At 38.0% G+C, this 19,651-nt stretch overlaps 3 protein-coding genes and 1 long non-coding RNA gene across 4 annotated transcripts; all 4 read right to left on the reverse strand.

Annotated features, from left to right (window-relative positions):
- Positions 1-4,400: 4,400 nt before the first annotated feature.
- LOC311080222 lies at positions 4,401-6,047 on the reverse strand. Its single transcript, XR_014605530.1, has 5 exons — positions 5,950-6,047; positions 5,254-5,328; positions 5,093-5,151; positions 4,908-5,006; positions 4,401-4,719 (listed from the first exon to the last, which is right to left on the reverse strand). It is a non-coding gene; the product is annotated as an uncharacterized lncRNA (long non-coding RNA).
- A 7,231-nt stretch (positions 6,048-13,278) lies between these two features.
- On the reverse strand, positions 13,279-13,913 carry LOC311080197 (histone H2B-like; the record flags this gene model as incomplete). Its single annotated transcript, XM_084109991.1, has 1 exon — positions 13,279-13,913. The coding sequence occupies one exon, from the start codon at positions 13,911-13,913 to the stop codon at positions 13,539-13,541; it is 375 nt and encodes a 124-aa protein (XP_083966117.1). The 3' UTR covers positions 13,279-13,538.
- A 3,822-nt stretch (positions 13,914-17,735) lies between these two features.
- LOC311080209 (histone H4) lies at positions 17,736-18,133 on the reverse strand. The gene has a single exon (XM_084110002.1). The coding sequence runs from the start codon at positions 18,112-18,114 to the stop codon at positions 17,803-17,805; it is 312 nt and encodes a 103-aa protein (XP_083966128.1). The 5' UTR covers positions 18,115-18,133; the 3' UTR covers positions 17,736-17,802.
- Positions 18,134-18,646: 513 nt separating this feature from the next.
- Positions 18,647-19,161, reverse strand: LOC311080178 (histone H2A-like). The gene has a single exon (XM_084109972.1). It carries the CDS (start codon positions 19,144-19,146, stop codon positions 18,760-18,762), a length of 387 nt encoding a protein of 128 aa, XP_083966098.1. The 5' UTR covers positions 19,147-19,161; the 3' UTR covers positions 18,647-18,759.
- Positions 19,162-19,651: the final 490 nt, after the last annotated feature.

Consider the following 19,651-nt stretch of genomic DNA (forward strand, 5'->3'; position numbering starts at 1 on the left):
AACCGTTCGGTTTGAAAATGTGTACAGAACATCCGTGCTAAAATATCAAGGGGAAAGTCATCATAGCTTGCGTAGTATAGACCCAGCTCCCAACCCAACTTTGAGAATAGATTAACGGCGATATTTTTGATAAGAGTCTCACGTTAACGCAGCACGTTAACGCCGATAACGGCCCACCAGTAATAATAATCTGTAATCCATACAAACAAATATCTTGGTTAGTTAGGCACATATGTAAGTGAATGGGATCAAATATTGAAGGCCATAGCGTCAGCCATCAAACACTGAACTGGACTAGATCCAAAAAGCAACAGTATGAACTAAAAACAGTCTGTGCTTGCAAATATAATGGCTGAATACGTTTATTTGTTTATGTTAAGCCTTTTTCCTTCAGCATTTGTTGTATGGTGATATTTATCATATTTTATTTTTAATATTAAAAAAAAAGTTAAAAAGTTGAGATCATCCTCTTACTTATCTGTAAACTTACCCGGGTCTTTTGCATAACCTGCTTAATACTCTGAACTATAACTAATATTCCCTGATCTTACCTGATGTTGTCTTCACATTCTTTGAAAGTGCTGGAATTTTCTGTTTGGTGTCACTAGTGGGAGCAGAAAAGACACACACCCCTTTAAATCAAAATAAAATACATATTACTGTTTAACTGCTTAAAAAAGAATGATAAAAACCGAAGAATACTGAAAGATATGACCAATAACACTATATATGAGCTAAACACTGCATCACTGTTCACTTCCAGATAAACCGATTCTGACTGTAACGCCCCAGAGTTCAGTGTTCACTGGAGACACAGTTACTCTCAGCTGTGACATGGGAAGCTCAACTGGATGGACGTTTGACTGGAGGAAAGACTCAAACCCTGATTCCAGTGATGATGCAGGAACTAAAACAATCAGTTCTGTGAGAGTCTCTGATGGAGGAACATACAAGTGTAGAGCAAAGCGAGGAGAATACTACACACACTTCAGTAATGCAATAAAGATAACAGTGAGAGGTAAGTGCCCTTTTACTCTGTAGTTTTTATTTTTATTGAAAGCTAATTTTGAGTTTTTAAAAATTCAAACATGAAGTGTGTTGTTTTCTCATTTAACAGAGAGACCCAAACCTGTAGTGAAGGTGAAGCCTGATGTTCGTGTGTTCAGAGGAGAGAGAGTCACTCTCACATGTGACATACAGGAGACAGGAGTCTGGAGGTACAGCTGGTATAAAGATCAAGATAACAGCAGAAGAACAGACCAGATCTATTACAGCGCAGGACAAGACCAGATCTATATAATCACATCTGTGGAGCCGTCTCATGCTGGTCTGTACAGCTGTAGAGGAACTCAGACTGAAACCCCACAGTCCTCAGAGATCAGTGATGGAGTTACACTAACAGTATCAGGTGAGTGTGTTCATCATTTCATCACATCACTTTAACCTGAAGACACTGAGAAGATAAGCAAGTAAATCTGAGCTTACTTCCTATATACAGTGACAGGGTGATTAGGATCACAGATCGTTTCAGAGTTCATTATCTATATCTTCCAGACATGTTCAGTTCATTCATGAGCTTCTGCTCTTCAGATTATCTGAGATGAATGAAACCGTCAGTGTAGCAAACAAGCCTTGAGACTTGATCATTTGTCCTCAGTCAGACCGAGGTTAGGATAGAAATGATGTTACAGTGACTTACAGAGCCGCAGTTTACCTGTTCTCATGGCCTGAGAGTGTCGGCAGTTTTTCAGACTAAAATACTGTAGTAAAACTGATCAGCGTGTGTTCAGAGGAGAGAGAGTCACTCTCACATGTGACGTACAGAGAGGAGGAAACATTCAGTGGAGATACAGCTGGTTTGGAGAAGGAAACAATCATATGAACAGTTCAGTTTCACAGCTGATGTTTCTGATCAGTGCTTGTCTGAGATAGTGACGGAACCGAAGCCTCAAAACGCATGAGAAAACGTCTCAGGTTACGACTGAGAACAGGGAACGAGACACTGCATCTATTGACGCTATTGGGGAATGCAATAATCATTTGTCCTAGTCAGTGTGTTTTGTCTTTCTTCTCAGGTTTACCCACATCTACAGTGACTGTGACACCAGACCGTCCTGTATTTACTGGAGAAACAGTCAATCTGAAGTGTGTGATAAAGTCTGATCACAGTAACTGGAGATATGAGTGGTATAAAGACAGTGTAATGTTACAGACGTCTGATTATCGTTACACTGTAAACAGAGACACTCTCACTATCAGAGGAGCTACTGAGTCTGATCAGGGTCAGTACTGGTGTAAAGGACAGAGAGATGGAAGACCAAACTCTTCAACATCAAGCTCTGCTGTTTCTCTCTCTGTGAAGGGTGAGTTCAACATCATTGTCCTCCTAAACTCTTTATTCATGATCATGATCACACAACCAATCGAGAGACTTTTACTCTCATTCACACTGCTGATAAATACAGTTGAAGAAAAACAATTAAACTGAATGCCGAGGTCTGAAAATGCATTTTAAAGCTAAAGTGTTTTTAACTTGAAGTGTAATCTTAAAAACACAAAACTCATAAAGTTCTTAAAAAAACAGAGAAACACAACAAATAAAGACGTCTGTCTGATGCATGTGAACACGGATCTGAGAAACAGCTAAAAATAGCTAATTACACTTTAATTCCACCTATTCAGTAACATATTTCTGTATGTAATTACTCTGCTTGCACTTTCTGAGAATCTTTGAGTCTATACCTAGGCGAGTGGTCCCTGAACTCACAGATAGTCAGTCTGATATGGAGTGTGTTCGGTGAGGCCGAAGTCGACCTTTTCGCCTCGAGAACCAACACCCACTGCGCAGTGTTCTTCTCGAAGAACAGGGACGCGCTGGCCCATCTCTGGCCCACCTGCCCCTTTTATGCGTTTCCCCCCGTTTCAATGATCCCCCAGGTCGTCAAACGGGTCAGGGAGAGTGGATGCCCAGTCCTCCTAGTGACCCCCCTCTGGAAATACAGGACGTGGTTTCCAGAGCTGGTTCAGTTATCGGACAGGGTCCCCTGGCCTGTTCGGCTGAGGAAAGACCTCCTCTCACAGGCCAACAGGATGATATGGCATCCGCGACCCGACTTATGGGCCCTCCATGTCTGGCCCTCAACGGGTACCCAGAGACCTTCCTGAGAAGGTCTTGAACACTATCACTGAGGCTACACTCTTAGAAAGAATGTGTCAAAAAGGACACAACCTGTGTTAAATTTTAACACATCTGTGGGTGAGCTCCAGGACTACTAGATTTGTGTTAATTTCAACTCATTCACTGTGTTAATGAGTTTAACACACTAAATGTGTCAGAAAGGTTAACATAAAGATGTGTAAAATATGTGTAAAAGATGTGTAAACATGTGTAACATTACCACATTGTGTGCTATCCTTGGCTACACACACTGTGTTAAGAAAGGTATCTAAAATCCTAAATCCTAAACAAAATAAGCATTTGACAAAATAAAGTCTGTGGTTGATTATCTTATTTATTATAATGACTGACATATCAACAATTAAATTCAATCCAGAATAGAACAATACAATTTAAAGCAGTCAAAAAGGAATGTCCAACATAGGATAAAACAGTTATTTTCTCAATCTCATTCTCAATCTCATGACACACTTCCCCACCTTCAAAATAATTTCACTTATTTCCAAAACATGTTTGGCTTGATGTACATTGGTGGCCAAGTTTAGAAAATATTAAGCATTTTAATGTTTTTGAAAGAAATCTCTTATGCTCACCAAATATTTTATCTGATACAAAAGTACAGTAAAAACAGTAAATATTGTGAAATATTACTACAATGTAAAACAACTGTTTTCTATTTGAATATATTTTAAAAATATTATTTTATTCACGTGATCAAAACTGAATTTTCAGCATCATTACTCCAAGTTTTCCGTGTCACATTTCCTTCAGAAACCATTCTTATACGATGATTTGATGCTCAAGAAACAGTTCTCATTATTATTATCAATGTACTCCTCCATCTTTTTCACAGCATTGAAGTAAAAGTGATCATAAAATCAGTCTTTAATAAGCCAATCTTTGGGAATAAGCATTTTGTTCACCTTTGGGAAAAATACATAAATGAACCTAAACCTAAATTAACTTATCCTGTTCAGAACTTAGTCTTGTTTAGCCAGACCTATCCCTAGACTCTATTGCAGCTTTTCTTGACCAAGTACCACCCAAGAGGACGTTTGACTGACATGTAACGCAACCAATCACAGTTCGTTTTGTTCTGCGTCATGTTTAGGGGCGTGATAATATATGATGTTGATGTCCCTACAATAACATACTGGCTGCATCTAATAAATTATTCATTCAAGAACGTTAAGCAAGTTTACGGCAACAATGGAGCGCGAACTTCAAATACTTTTGAAAATCCAGCGTTTAGTTGATCCTGGTAAGCGCTCATTGTCACAGTTGTAAGCACAATAGCATTCTTCTTCCACGAGGGGTTTTGGTGTCACGGCATTTGTTTCCAGGCGAACCGATAAAGAACACGACACTCACATCTCCCGAACATCCTGTAGAATTCAACCAATCAGATCGCGACTTTGAAACTCCTGAAGTGTTTCCAGAAAAGTGTGACATATGCATCAGTCCCCTGTTTCCTGGATGCAAACGTGTCCACCAACACAAATGTGCTCAGTTCTTCTTCAGAGAAGATCGCAGTTCCAACACTATATAAAAATATAATAGGGAGAGAGAGAGAGAGGAGAAAATTACACAAGCATCAAATTGTTTTTAATCTCCATCATACTATAATTCAGAATATATATATTTGTAAGTAACACCCTTTTGTCAGCACATTCAAACATTTCAGTTGAACTGTAAACTAAATTATGCCAGATTAAATTTTAATACTTACATTTCCTTAATTCTCTCCAAAAATGCTGAGATTCGTAGGCTTAACTGCAATCAGGGATTTAGGCTAGCCAATTTCAACTTGTTTGCAGTGAAGGGACAGCTGTTTGAGACAAACACACAGTAAGATACATGATGCAAGAAATCCCCATGTGATGATCTTTTTCTTTCCCTCAGTAGTTAACCTACCTGTGCGCTGATAGGCTATGCTTATTAGGCACCTTCCTGGTCGGGTCGGACTCCTTGGCCTAATAATAGATCAAAAGAATGCAAAAATAAAAACTTAAGTTGTTTAGAATGCTTGATTTGATATGAATTAATGATTTAGTGAGTTTTACTGCAATGCTTACCTGAATAAATTAAATCTGGTGAGACTGAACACGGTGGTCGGTGGAAAATGGTCCATCCTCTGATTGGTCCATTTGCTGTGTAATAAATATTAGACATAATGCAAAGGTCACTTATTTGATATAAAGTTAGCACATGTATTGTATGCTAACAGTTATATAGCCTGCACATCACTGGCTCAAGAGCACTTATGACATATTGCTAATCATTTCAGCAAACTTTCAAATACGACTACATTTTATACGTAACATTAATCAAATTAATAAAGAGTAGACGATTTTTAAAACACCTTTACAGATAACATTTTGTGTATTGTAAATTGAGTAGCACTAAGTTACAATCTAGGTGCGGTCACGTTTACCATTGCTTGGCGAAATTTTGCGTGTAAAATCCATTTATTAATAAAGGTCTCTTCGTTATCTGGAATTTCGTGTGAAAGTGGGAAAAAATTATGCCGATTTTGAACCGGAGTTTCCACGCAAATTCGCAATATTGATCAACATAAAGCTGCTTGGTTTAGCCGTGCTTCAGCTAACTTAACTTTAACGTTACACTATTGACAATAGTCGAGTTTTTTGCCCGGAAAATCTCGTTGTAACCTAGCTTTCAAACCAGTATTAAAATAACAGTAGCAGGAAATATTGTTTTTGTAAATGAACATGAGTGAAAAATATATAATTCAAGTACAGCGAGCTTACCTCAAGAACCTTGAGCATCACCGGCGTGATTCGGCGCGAATCATCTCCTCCCTGGTAAAGAGGTGGTTTTCACGAACAGTTTTGACGCGTTAAGGTAGGCCTATACATGTTTTATTTTCAACAATTTAGTAAAAACAGTAACAGCCCACAATAGTTGCTGTCGTTAACAGACTTTTATCTACTAACGTTACTGAACTGACTGGAACTGGATTATGTTCACTCAAAAGTCACCTTATTGGTTGGTTCAGTTCGACTAGCTAATTTAAATAACGGTCGCGTTATAAAAAATAACACATTAAAGTGTGTAAGCACATCAGTCTACTCATATTGTGTTAAATGCTTTGAGTAAATACCCAAGTTGTGTAAACTTTAAACTACACATGGATATGTGTAAAATAGATTATTTTTTTATACACAGTTTTAGTTAATATTGACACAAAATGTGTAAATTAGAGTGTTACACATAATTTGTGTAATTTTTCTACACATTCCTTCTAAGAGTGTAGGGCCCCTTCTACCAGGCACCTTTATGTTCTGAAGTGGTCAGTGTTCTTCAGCTGGTGCTCGGAAAAACTCTTTGAACCAGGGTCATGCAAGGTATCTGTGATACTCTCCTTCCTACAGGAGCTGTTGGACGCGGGCCCTTTCCCGTCCACGCTCAAAGTTTATGTGGCAGCCATGGCAGCTCATCATGCTCCAGTGGCTGGCCAATCGGTAGGAAGAAACGACCTGGTGGTATGGTTTCTAAAAGGAGCTAGGAGGTTGAAACCCTCCAGACCTCCATCTGTGCCGTCTTGGGACCTCTCCACGGTCCTTGGGGCCCTGAAGAGACCACCTTTTGAACCGCTCCAGTCGATTGATCTTAAACCTCTCTCGCTAAAGACTGCTCTCCTGCTGGCACTGGCATCTATCAAGCGAGTGGGAGATCTGCAGGCCCTCTCCGTGAGCCCTTCCTGTTTGGAGTTTGGATTGGATGACTCCAGGGTCATCCTCAAACCCAGACATGGCTATGTACCCAAAGTGCTCTCAACGCCATTTAGAGCACAGGTTATCACATTATTAGCTCTTCCCCCTTCTGCTCAGGATGGGGAGGCTAATCTACTCTGCCCTGTCAGAGCACTGAGAATCTATCTGGAGCATTCTGCGTCTTTTAGACAATCAGAACAGCTCTTTGTCTGCTTTGGTGGCCGATCTAAGGGTTATCCAGTCACAAAGCAAAGACTGTCTAGATGGATAATGGATGCCATATCTATGGCATATACTTCACTGGGTCAGTTTTGCCCTATAGGTATTAGAGCTCATTTGACTAGAGGCATGGCCTTGTCTTGGGCTTGGTCTTCTGGGTTTCCCATTCAGGATATTTGTGTGGCGGCCGACTGGTCCTCGCCTTCCACATATATGAAGTTCTATAAAATGGAGGTACCTTCCCTGCATGCGAAGGTACTTTCGGTATGATTAAGGCCCAATGGTGTCTGGTCTTGTCTACAAATTATGTCACTGTGCACAAACACATATCTATTTTATTATAAAACCCGCCTTTGGCCGGTTATATTTCCCCATACTAATAGACCCGACAGTGTCCGGTCTTATTGGTACATTATGTTGGCTTCAGTCATTTAAACCTGCTAAAATGGCGTTTTCGGGGACTAATATAGGCTAAGGCTGCTTGGCGGGCTCTGACGTTTAATGGCGTATCAGAGGCGCCACGCCATTGGATGTGCAGTTGCTGCAGCACAGATAATGAGTGAACCAGACACTCACTGTGCTAGCTGTGCAGCTGCAAATGCGTAAAAAAAATAAAAATCTTCAACATATTTACTTGACACATCGCTTGAGACTTACTGATATACAATTATAATTAACATTTATTTGGAGTATGGCTACTTATTTTTTGCACAATGCACATTTCTTAATATTAAGCCTAAAATGTGTTTTAATATAACTATTAGTAAGGATTGTATGATCTCTGTAAAATATCAGTCTTTAAATGCAAGATATTTAAAGTGTACCTAAAATATACTTGCAATAGTTTCACTTTAGCACAATCAAATATACTTAAATTTAGAAATATTTTTGTTTTTGTTCCACACAAGAAAGAAATTCAAACAGGTTTGAACAACATGAAGGTCAGTAAATTTAAGCAGAATATGAATTTTTAAATGAACTATTCCTTTAATACAGAGCTCTAAAAGGGAAATGATGGTGGGATAATATGATACAGGAGGAAAAATATTGCAAAGCTTTTATATTCACTCACAAAACTTTGTTGCTCAATAATGTGCTTGTGTTTCTGTTTTTCAGTGTCACGTTCAGGTCAGATTTCTGTCTTCAAAATCCTCAGTTTTCTTCTGGCTGTTTCTCCGTATCTGCTAGCGACAGTCGTGCTGCTTTACAAATGTTACAGAGCGAGAGGTAAAACTTAATTCTGACACACACACACACACACGCGCGCACTCTCTCTCTCTCTCTCTCTCTCTCTCTCTCTCTCTCTCTCTCTCTCTCTCTCTCTCTCTCTCTCTCTCTCTCTCTCTCTCTCTCTCTCTCTCTCACTCTCTCTCTCTCTCTCTCCAAATGGCTCACATATTTTCTCTGACAGATATGCATTTACTGCCTGTCTTTTATATTATATAAATCTATATTTTAAATAGATAATGGTCATTCATGAAAGCAATAACTGCAGTGAAAAAAAGAAAGAAAAAAAAGAAAAACAACATAAGACATGTCCGTTTAATTGTTGATTTTTTTTTTATGTGTGTATTTCACAGTCTCTACTGCTGAAGACTAAAGTCAGTTCACCGTAGCAGAGGAAGACACTCCAATATGATCTTAACCAGTTTAAAAAGTCTCGTACTGTTATTTCTGTCAACATATGGTTTGTAAATATTGTAGCTGGTTCTTCTTTTATAGACTTCAAATGTATAATATAATTGCAGGGATGCAGGAAGATTGGTAATCAGGGGGAGATGGTAATATATAGAAATAGTATATAGAATAAAGAAATAATATAAAAAACATGTCAACACCACCAAGCATAACGAAAATTCCCTGAGAACGCTCGTTTTATAGAGCTTACAGTAGGCCTGCATTTTTGACAGAACATAGTGATTCTTGCAATTGTAATTTATTGTGGAATGTATTTGTGATACAAACAAAGGCTATTGAGATATTTTTACAGGCAAAAACAAGCCTGACGAAATACTTTTTATGTTTTTTGGGCGTTTATTTACACGACAGTGGCGTTTGGGGGACTTTTAAAAATGTGTTCAGACGAGACCCTTATCATCTCTGTGTAAAAACAAAAATGCGAATTTGTGAAAATGGTGATGTCATGCACATTTGTAGGCTATTACGTGTTTAGTATATAAGCTTTTTTAAATGAAAGGTTCCTTACAACAGACTCAAGGATGATATATGTTTTCGAAGCCTTTGTGTTCAAAAGTTTTCTTAAAGGAAGTTAAAGTGACTTTATATCAGAGGAGAACATTCTAAGATTGGGATTACAGTGAATATTTATGGCTTTGTGAATATGAAATTAATCCAGAAGACAAAGTAATGATACAGTATTATCAAGATTAACATCCTTAGAATGACAATCGGACAAAAACATGATAGATTATGTCATTTGTGTCTATAGGCCTGTGCGCTCAGCTCGAGTGAACTATAGTAAAATAATGTGTGTGTGCGCAGTCCCGTAGTCTTCATTTACAAAGTCACATCGCCAACTACTTGTCTGGCATGCATAATACAGCATTATTAGTTGTTTTTTACGGATCCCTGAGAACAGGGATATTTTTGATAACGTTGTCATCTGTACAAAGAAAAAGAGTTTCTGTTTTTAGCACATCGTATTCATGTGAACGTATTGTTCTCCAGAGTGCAGTGGAAATCCTCCAGTAGGCGGCGGCAAATCACTGTCATTGAGTGAGTCATTGAACCTCATTCAAATTAGGGCTGCACGATTAATCGCGATTATGAAATCGCAAAGGCTGCAATTATTTGTTATGCGCAACTTGTCATTGATGTATGGCTCTGTAGACACTGTGAGTTTGAGTCACTTATAACGTGCATTTGAAAAAGCAACACACATCAAACATCTTTCCAAACATGAGAAGCATTTATGAACCTCTTGTCCAACAACAGACAACATTTAATAACATGCTTTTACTCCAAACTCACTTCATAACGACAGTTGAGCTCATCCTTCTGATTCTTACACAGAATAAGGCAGTCGTGTGTTTATTAGTCATGTTTAATCAATCAAAGCGTTTCAATCTTCTGATTATTCAGCAACAGACAGTATGATGCCCGATAGGGATTTCCTGGAATGATGTGTTATTGTACTACTACTTCATATTTGCCGTGTGTGTGAGACGCCCTATAGTGTTCAGGTGTGTGTGTGTGTGTGTGTGTGTGTGTGTGTGTGTGTGTGTGTGTGTGTGTGTGTGTGTGTGATGTCCTCTGGTCTTCAGATGTTCTGCACTGACAAACTGTGCATAAAATAATCGCAGCCTTTGCCAAATCAAGTGTGGTTTTGCGTCATTGCGATTAATCGTGCAGCCCTAATTAAAATCATTCGTTCAGAGATTCTTTCATTACGTGTTGCTCAGACGAGCAACAGTTCTCATGTGGCTTTGTTTAAAACTATTTTCAGACAATAAAAAACAGACAATATGTGTCTATAATGTAAGTTACATACTATTAACTTGTTTATTTAACCATTCTATAACAATATCACTCTTGCAATATGCTTTTCCAGAAAAAACGGCACTTTTGCCCTTTACTCTTATTGCTTACCTATATCATAAATAAAAATCAGGAACTCATATAAAATAATATTAAACTCATATAAAATTCAGGAACTTTCCTCAATGTATTGATTTTGTTATAACATTTTTGTGTTCATAAACCTGTGAAAACTATATTTGTCATAACCATAACCTGTTAAAAAAATAGTTGTGTATGTTCTTCCAATAGCTTACAATGATATCATGTTGCTTGTTCTAGATCACTCGTCTCAGTAATTAGTAAACATGCCAGTTTTATTCTGTTTCAAATGTTCTGTATAAACAAATTACTAAATAAGTGTGGATTTTAACTTATTTGGATTTGCTCTTTTGAACAATTGTTAGAACCCTGATCGAACTCAAATGCCTGTTGCCCAATGGTTTATTTAATGTAACATCAACACTCTTTAAAGGATTAATTCAGTCAAAATAAAATAAATAAATAAATAAAATCACCATCATGTCGTTCCAGAACCCGTATAACCCGGAAGCGCTGCACTGTGTTTAGAGACGCTATTCTCGTCGCTTCATAACATTAAGTTTGAACCACTGGAGTCACATGGACTATTTTAACAATGTCTTAACTACCTTTCTGGGCCTTGAAAATGGTCGTTGTATTGCTGTCTATGTGGGGTCAGAAAGCTCTCAGATCTGAGATTTGAGGCCAGCAGCCGTATCACCCTGTAGCCCAAGACTGGTTTCCCACTGAAGCTCAGCAGGGTTGAGTCTGGTCAGTTCCTGGATGGGAGACTCCTGGGTAAACCAGGCTTCTGCTGGAGAAGTGTTAGTGAGGCCAGTAGGGGGCGCTGCTCATCCTGGGTCTATATGGGTCCCTAACGCCCCAGTGTAGTGATGGGGACACTATATGTCAAAGAGCATCGTCCTTCGAATGAGACGTTAAACCGAAGTCCTGACTCTGTGGTCAATTAAAATTTAAACACTTCTCATAAAGAGTAGGGGTTTAACCCCGGTGTCCTGGAGCCAAAGTCCTTCCATCGGCCCTTATCAATCATGGCCTCCTTATAATCCTCATCCACTGAATCGGCTTTATCACTCTCTCTCTCCTCTCCTGCTGTAGCTGGTGTGTGTGTGTGTGCGTGTGTGTGTGTGTGTGTGTGTGTGTGCGTGCGTGTGGTGAGCGCACTGGTGCCGTTGTACTGTGGCTGTATCATCACTGGTGGTGGTTGAGTAGATTCCCCTGACTGGAATTTAAAGTGCTTTGGGTGTACAGTAGTATAAAAAGCGTTATAAATGCCTCATTCATTTCATCAGAAAGATCTTCATTTGTGTTCCGAAGATGAACGAAGGTCTTACGGGTTTGTAACGACATGAGGGTGAATAATTAATGGCAGTAACTTCATTTGTGGCTGAACGAACCCTTTAAGGGAGAATATAGTGGCTCTTAAAAGAGTCTTTAGGTTCCCTGATCAGACAGCCGAGCTGCTAAACACATTTATGCTCGTGTGAGGGATGATATTTTATATGGATACTGGAACAGGCCTTCAGCACTAAGCCATGTTTACGTAATAAATAATGCAACCAAAATTTACATCGCAAATATGGAAACATTTGTATTTGTGCTGAGAGTTGTAGTTTAAGTTTCACTTCAAATAAATTAGTTTGACTTAATATAGCCATAAATATAATTTAATATATAAATGTATATACATATCTGTAACTTTGAGCTATTCTGAATAGCCTAATGGTAAAATGTAAAGGATTTGTTGTTGAATTATACTTGACTGTGTTATTGATGCAGTTTAGACTGACATTTTTTTGTAATAATACAGAAAACGAAACCTTGTCTTTAATGCTATTATGTTTGACATTTAAGAGAGTTTGTGAAATTCTGATAATTAATAATCAAAATATTAAAATAATAAAGTTATCAAATAGTATTCAAATAACCTAAATATGTTCTCTTATGAAACATCAGTCGAGACACATTGATTGCTTTGATTTTAGTTGTTCGCTTCCACAAACTGGAAGTTGGAAGTAGACATTAAAAGAGCATCATAATAAAAATGATTGTAAAAGTAAATATTTAAATATATGTTTACCTGTGTTATTCAACATGATATCCTCTTCATGAAATGGATTTAACATTAAAGATTTATAAATAAATAAAAACAGACAGAGCGCCTGAACATATTGTTTGACTCTCATATTAGTGTTAATATTCACCCACTATTCTCTTCATTTAAATTACATTTGTAGGTTGACAAGTCAACATTTGTGAACAATTAGTGAAAAATCAATAGTGCAGCGCACAGACCTCTGATATACTATAGTAAAAAAAAACCTGAAACTGATTCAATCTGTATTTTATGAGGGAAGATGAACTATCTAATTACACATCAGAGACAAGAAGCTGGATTGTCCAAAAAAGAAAAAAAAGAATTCAAATATAAATGTTAATGAAAATAATGCTTTTGCATTCACAACATTTATTGAAGACAAAAGCCAATATGCCGTTAGAACAGAAGTTTCTCATCTTAGTCTATAAAAAAAAAAACAGATTTAAAAAGATTTGTGGATTTTTTTTTTTTTTAGTGTACTTTTATCTCACAGCAAACATATACAATTAAACCCTTGAAATAAGTCGATTTTATGTTATGACATGAATTTTAGAGTGAGAACTTAAGCCTTGTCTGTGAAACCAGCCATAAATGTTTTATAGCTTATTGTTCTACATCATCTCTCTCTACATGTACGTAAATTGTTAAATCTACAATACAACTGCTCTTTAAAGATAATATGTGTGGCTCTTAAAAGAGCCTTTGTGTGTGTGTTGAGCTGACTCCTCTACTTGGAGCTGGTGTATTTGGTCACAGCCTTTGTGCCCTCAGACACGGCGTGTTTGGCCAGCTCTCCGGGCAGCAGCAGACGCACGGCGGTCTGGATCTCTCTCGATGTGATGGTGGAGCGCTTGTTGTAGTGAGCGAGACGAGACGCTTCACCGGCGATGCGCTCGAAGATGTCGTTGACGAAAGAGTTCATGATTCCCATCGCTTTGGAGGAGATCCCGGTGTCGGGATGAACCTGCTTCAGGACTTTGTACACGTAGATCGCGTAGCTCTCCTTCCTGGACTTTCTGCGCTTCTTTCCGCCCTTGCCGGCGGTTTTAGTGACGGCCTTCTTCGAACCCTTCTTGGGTGCGGACTTCGCTGGTTCAGGCATGATGATTCAGTCAGAGAAACTCAAAGAACAATAAAGCTGAATCACTGCAGGCGGGCTTTATGCGCTGCTCTATGCTAATTTCAAAAGGGAAGTACGACCTTCTCTGATTGCTTGTTTTATTGGACCAACCCATAGAATAATTTCATTGGCTACCTTTACTTGTTATACAACCAATCAGAGACTTTAAAATGTTGATCCCGCCCATCGCCTCGTGTCCTTCTACCATCCCCCATTGATTCTATTGTTTGTTCTTTGTTTCATTTTCCGCATCTTTCGGAATGCAATGCAGTATCAAATATTTAAAGTACATTATTGATCATTTCAGTTGTTTAGTCAAATAAAAAAAAATAATTAAATACACAATTCATACTATATAAACACAAGATCACATACCCCCGTTTATTTCATACATTATCCTTAGGAATCGGATGAGACGTTAACCCGAGATCCTGACTCTCTGGTCATTTAAAAAAAAAAAAAAAAAAAAAAAAACCTTGGCACTTCTGGGCCAAAACGTGTGAAACTGTCGTGTAAACACGTAGTTACGCGTTAACGCGCAATTAACGTGTTAACACGCAATTTACGTGTTAACACGTCATTACGTGTTAACGCGTAAATTATTGGACATTAGCACCACCTACTGGTTTGGTGCTCTTGCTCAAACACACAGAACCTAATTAGATTAAGCTTGGAAAAAGCAGTTTTTAATGTGAAAATACATGTTGAACAATGTCTTTTCAGAATATAGGCTACAACTACATTTTAAATGGGCATATTTAGACAGTTAACTAACTAATTAAGCCCTGAAAGTCATGACCGTTTTCACAATCACAATAGAAATTGTGTAAGGATAATAACACATTTCTCCAAACAGTATTTTCATGTACACTTATACTGTAGCATATTTCTAAAGCATTTTTTTATAATTTAACCTCTATGCATTATTTGTTAAAGAGCTCCTTCTGATAACACCATTAAGCCTTATGAATCTGAGATAGTGCATTGTTTTGCAGTGTTTTTCGAAGTTAATATATATATATATATATATATATATATATATATATATATATATATATATATATATTACAAAGTTATTTATATTACAACACACACACTACACTTTATTATATTACATTACACACACAAACATATATTACAAAGTTATTTATATTACAACACGCACACTACACTTTACACATTATACTACATTACACACACCACACACACACACATGCCTATGTCATAATAATAATCTAAAACAAGAGTGGCTTGAATTATTAATAATTGAAATGAGACAGAACTCCTGCCGTAAAATGGCATTTTACAATGGATATTCAAATGTGAAATCAGTGAATATAAGACCAACAATTATTAAAATATATTGTAAGAATACTACACAGAACAAGAGATTATGCTATATTCTCGCCAATATGTTGGATAGATTTGGAGATTACACTCGAGTTTCCTGCAAGTTACCCTTCCGTCAGTGTCGTTGGCTTATGATGGCTGATGAGGTATGCTCAGCGTAGTGCTTGTGTCACTCTATCATGAATAATTCAAATAAAATAAAGGTGTTGTGTCACGTTGACACTGCCTGTCGTAACTGTTTGTAATCATTCTCATGACTATTAATGCGGTGATGCACACCTTCGTTGTATTGTATGAGATTGTGAACGAGCGCTTACCTAATGGATACGATGAGCCTACGTCACCTGGCATCTTCAGTTGGGTGCGCGCCCGTGATGCGCATCGTATAGTAAATACAGAGACGTGAAAACAAACAGCACAAAGCTACTTTCGGATTTAATAAACACTGTTAAACTTATTACGGTGGGTTGTATACGTTGAAAATAGTTATCTTTTACTTTATTTAAGTTTGTCATGAGTTTGTTTCTTCGCGATTAGCGCGAAAGCCTGCCATTATATGCAATAAATCAAAATACCGGTGCCGTTGGAATGTTGTTTCAGAGTTATGAATTATCTTCGACTTCGAATTACCCCCGGGGCGGGCTCTCTCTCAAGGTGTGGATAATGTTGTCAAGGCTGGATCTGGATTTTCCCTTTGCCTGCAGAGATTAGGCCTATTGTCTGTGATGTGGACAAAGTCCTCCGGCTGGACCTGACATGAAGACTTGATACTGAAGCAGAAACAATCTCTCTCTCACTGACCTTGATTCTGCAGTTGCGCAACTCTTCTGAGTGACTGTATACTGAACAAAAACAATTTAAATTGTTCTTTTTTACTGTAGGCTATCCAAATAACGAAACAAAATCATTCTGCAGCCAACTTAATGAAAACAACTGCTTAATGAAAACAACTGATTTACAACTTTTTAAAAATGTATTTTATTTTTTATAAAAATTACTATTAGAGACTAAATATAGGACACCTCGGCTTTCAGCTGATATTGCAATTAGCCTAGTTGTGTTTGGAATAATTATTAATGATATAGTTATTATTTAAATTCATTGTAAATTTTCTGCTACTATTTTATATTTTATATTTGCATGTTTTTTATATTTGCATGATTTTGCATGTCCACATCTGGGTGATCGCTGTATAATACCAAACACTCAGGGCTTTCTCACAACATGCATTTTCATTAATACAAGGAAGGCAAAAAGTGCTGCACGGGGTGTAACCTCTTTGTGCTCTTTGGGTGTAGGGATGGTTCCATTTAGAAAAACAATATGCACTATTAATTATTAAAAATATAAAAACATGTATTTCATTAGTAGCCTAGTGTATTTGTGTGTCTATAGCTGAATATGTTATAAAATCAAAGAGAATAGCTCTGATGATACTACATTTAGGCTACTTTTAATAAATGCATTAATAGACTGCAGTGCTTGATTGTGCAGTGAATACTGAACTGTTTCATCAACAGAAGGGTGTTTTTTGTATGTTGTGTTAATTGATTTTAAAGCAACTATTCATTTAAAGAAGTTTGATTGAGGAAAAACTAAATATCAGTAAGTGGTCTATTAACCCCCCTCCCACTTTCTGATTCATGTAATTGTGTTTACAGTTGCTTGCTTTTTATTGTGTTAGGATATGTATTGTTTTAAATGTTGTGTGTTGTTATGATTTATGTGATGCAGTGGCTATATTTTGAGCCCAAGACAAATCAGAGTGATTCTCAAAATGTTCAAAAAATTATAAAATAATTATGTATGCTATTTATTTATGTTCATTGTCCATTTTTAAAGACATTGTTCAAATTTTATTTTAGATTTAATCCTGCAATTTACAGGATTTGTTTGTTATTTGTGCTTTTGCAAGATAGCCATACCAGCCAGTAAAGTTCCATGTTTTCCAATGTGCCAGCATGCAATTTACGTGTTAACACGTCATTTACGTGTTAACACGTAAATTGCGTGTTAACGCGTAAATTGCGTGTTAACACGACAGTTTCACACGTTTTGGCCCTTTTGGCCTTCCATAGCTAGTTTAGCTCTGGAGGCACGGTGCCAAATTCCATCCACTGGCCCTCATCAATAGACTCCATTTCTCGCTCTCCTCTCCATAATCTCCTCATATAGCTGGTGTCTGTGTCTTGTGTGTGTGTTTTGGAGCCGTTGTATCATCAAGTGCTTCACAGACACTGGTGGTGGATGAGGAGATTCCCTCATTTAAAGCTCTATGGTTGTGCAATAGTATATATGAAAGCAACATATACGTTAATTATATTAGAATATAATTATATTAGAATATAATTGTACAGTGACCACTGAAAATGATGCAACACTTATTAAATGGAAACACTAAATAATTCACAATATCGGTAAAATAACACAAATTTGTTTTCACCACCTCAAACTTGTTCTTTGTGTGTAAATGTGCGTGGCTCTTAAAAGAGCCGTTGGGTTTGTCTTCTTCGTGGATCTCTTAACCCCCGAACCCGTACAGAGTGCGTCCCTGTCGCTTCAGCGCGTACACAACATCCATGGCGGTGACGGTCTTTCTCTTGGCGTGTTCAGTGTAAGTCACAGCATCACGAATGACGTTCTCCAGAAACACCTTCAACACACCGCGAGTCTCTTCATAGATCAGGCCAGAAATACGCTTGACGCCGCCACGTCGAGCAAGACGACGAATAGCGGGTTTAGTGATTCCCTGGATATTATCGCGAAGAACCTTTCGGTGACGCTTAGCGCCTCCTTTCCCGAGTCCTTTACCGCCTTTTCCTCTTCCAGACATGACTGCAGATAATCTTCAATCCACAACAGCAGATGATAGAAAAACTACTGGGGAAGAGGAGTTTATAGTCAGCTAGCGGACCTAGTTGAAACCAAAATAATGGGCGGTTCTAGTAAACGTCACAGTTACGCATTACCAAGTCGAGGTCAGTCTTTTGATGCTGGGTAAGAGTGGATAGGATTTAAGGAATATTGATAACTGCATAAATAAAAATAAATAATATGCATAAACTTTAGTGATGATAATAATAATAATAATAATAACTACATAAACATAATACAATAACTAAATGTCGTAGCATAACACGAAAATAATAAAATAAAAAACACCTAAACCATCGTTAATTTCGTTTTATACTCTATTGACAGTTGGCCAATGGCTGTGCGCCTCCTGATTTCCCGCTGTCTTCTATAACCGTGCATTTGCCATTTGTACATAAATCTAATGCAGCGTGTTATTCTGGTTTAAAAGGCCCAGGAAACTACATTTATTCATTTATAACATTAACATCGTGGAATACTATAAACTCATTTTATTTTTATGCTGGGTAGTTAATGTTACTAATGATTGGAATATGTAATCATTCTTGGAGAAATTGTGTGGCTCTTAAAAGAGCCTTTGGTCTGAAGAGAAGCTTCCGTCAGTCTACTTGGCCTTCGCGGGCTTCTCGGTCTTCTTGGGCAGCAGCACGGCCTGAATGTTGGGCAACACACCACCCTGAGCGATGGTCACGCCACCCAGAAGCTTGTTCAGCTCCTCGTCATTGCGCACCGCCAGCTGCAGGTGTCGAGGGATGATGCGGGTCTTCTTGTTGTCCCGAGCGGCGTTTCCAGCCAACTCCAGGATCTCAGCGGTCAGATACTCGAGCACAGCGGCCAAATACACCGGAGCTCCGGCACCGACGCGCTGGGCATAGTTGCCTTTGCGGAGAAGCCTGTGAACACGGCCGACGGGGAACTGCAGTCCCGCCCTGGAAGAGCGACTCTTGGCCTTAGCGCGAGCCTTTCCCCCGGTTTTACCTCTTCCACTCATTGCAGTTTAAGTTTGTTTACGATTAACGAGGGGAACAAATACAATGCGGTTACCAGTTGTGAGGTGACTTATAAAAGAAAGCGTGACAGTCCCCTATTGGTTGAAATCTGAAAACATTCCCAGCCAATCAGTGATCTTCCCTCTGAACACCAAACCCCCCTTTCTGCTACTGACACTCAAACACGTCACGCTGTAGTTTCATTTAAAGCCGCTAGTCTTCCTTTTAATTGGTGATTTTATTTTGATGATGATGATGATGATGATGATAAAAATGTGTAATTACAATTTAAACACTTCGGTCATTAAGCATAATAGCTTTAGTTTAATTGTATAAATATATAAACATACACTACCGTTCAAAAGTTTGGGGTCAGTAAGATTTTTAATGTTTTTAAAAGAAGTCTCTTCTGCTCACCAAGGCTGCATTTATTTGATTAAAAATACAAACAAAAACAGTAATATTGTGAAATATTATTACAATTTAAAACATGTTTTCTTTGTGAAT

The sequence above is a fragment of the Abramis brama genome (assembly GCF_963993115.1).
Source record: "Abramis brama genome assembly, chromosome: 3".
NCBI classification, from domain to species: domain Eukaryota; kingdom Metazoa; phylum Chordata; class Actinopteri; order Cypriniformes; family Leuciscidae; genus Abramis; species Abramis brama.

What these genes read in the sequence shown, in the direction of transcription:
- LOC311080178 (XM_084109972.1), bottom strand. Translation starts at nt 19,146, where the DNA reads ATGAGTGGAAGAGGTAAAACCGGGGGAAAGGCTCGCGCTAAGGCCAAG.
- LOC311080209 (XM_084110002.1), bottom strand. Translation starts at nt 18,114, where the DNA reads ATGTCTGGAAGAGGAAAAGGCGGTAAAGGACTCGGGAAAGGAGGCGCT.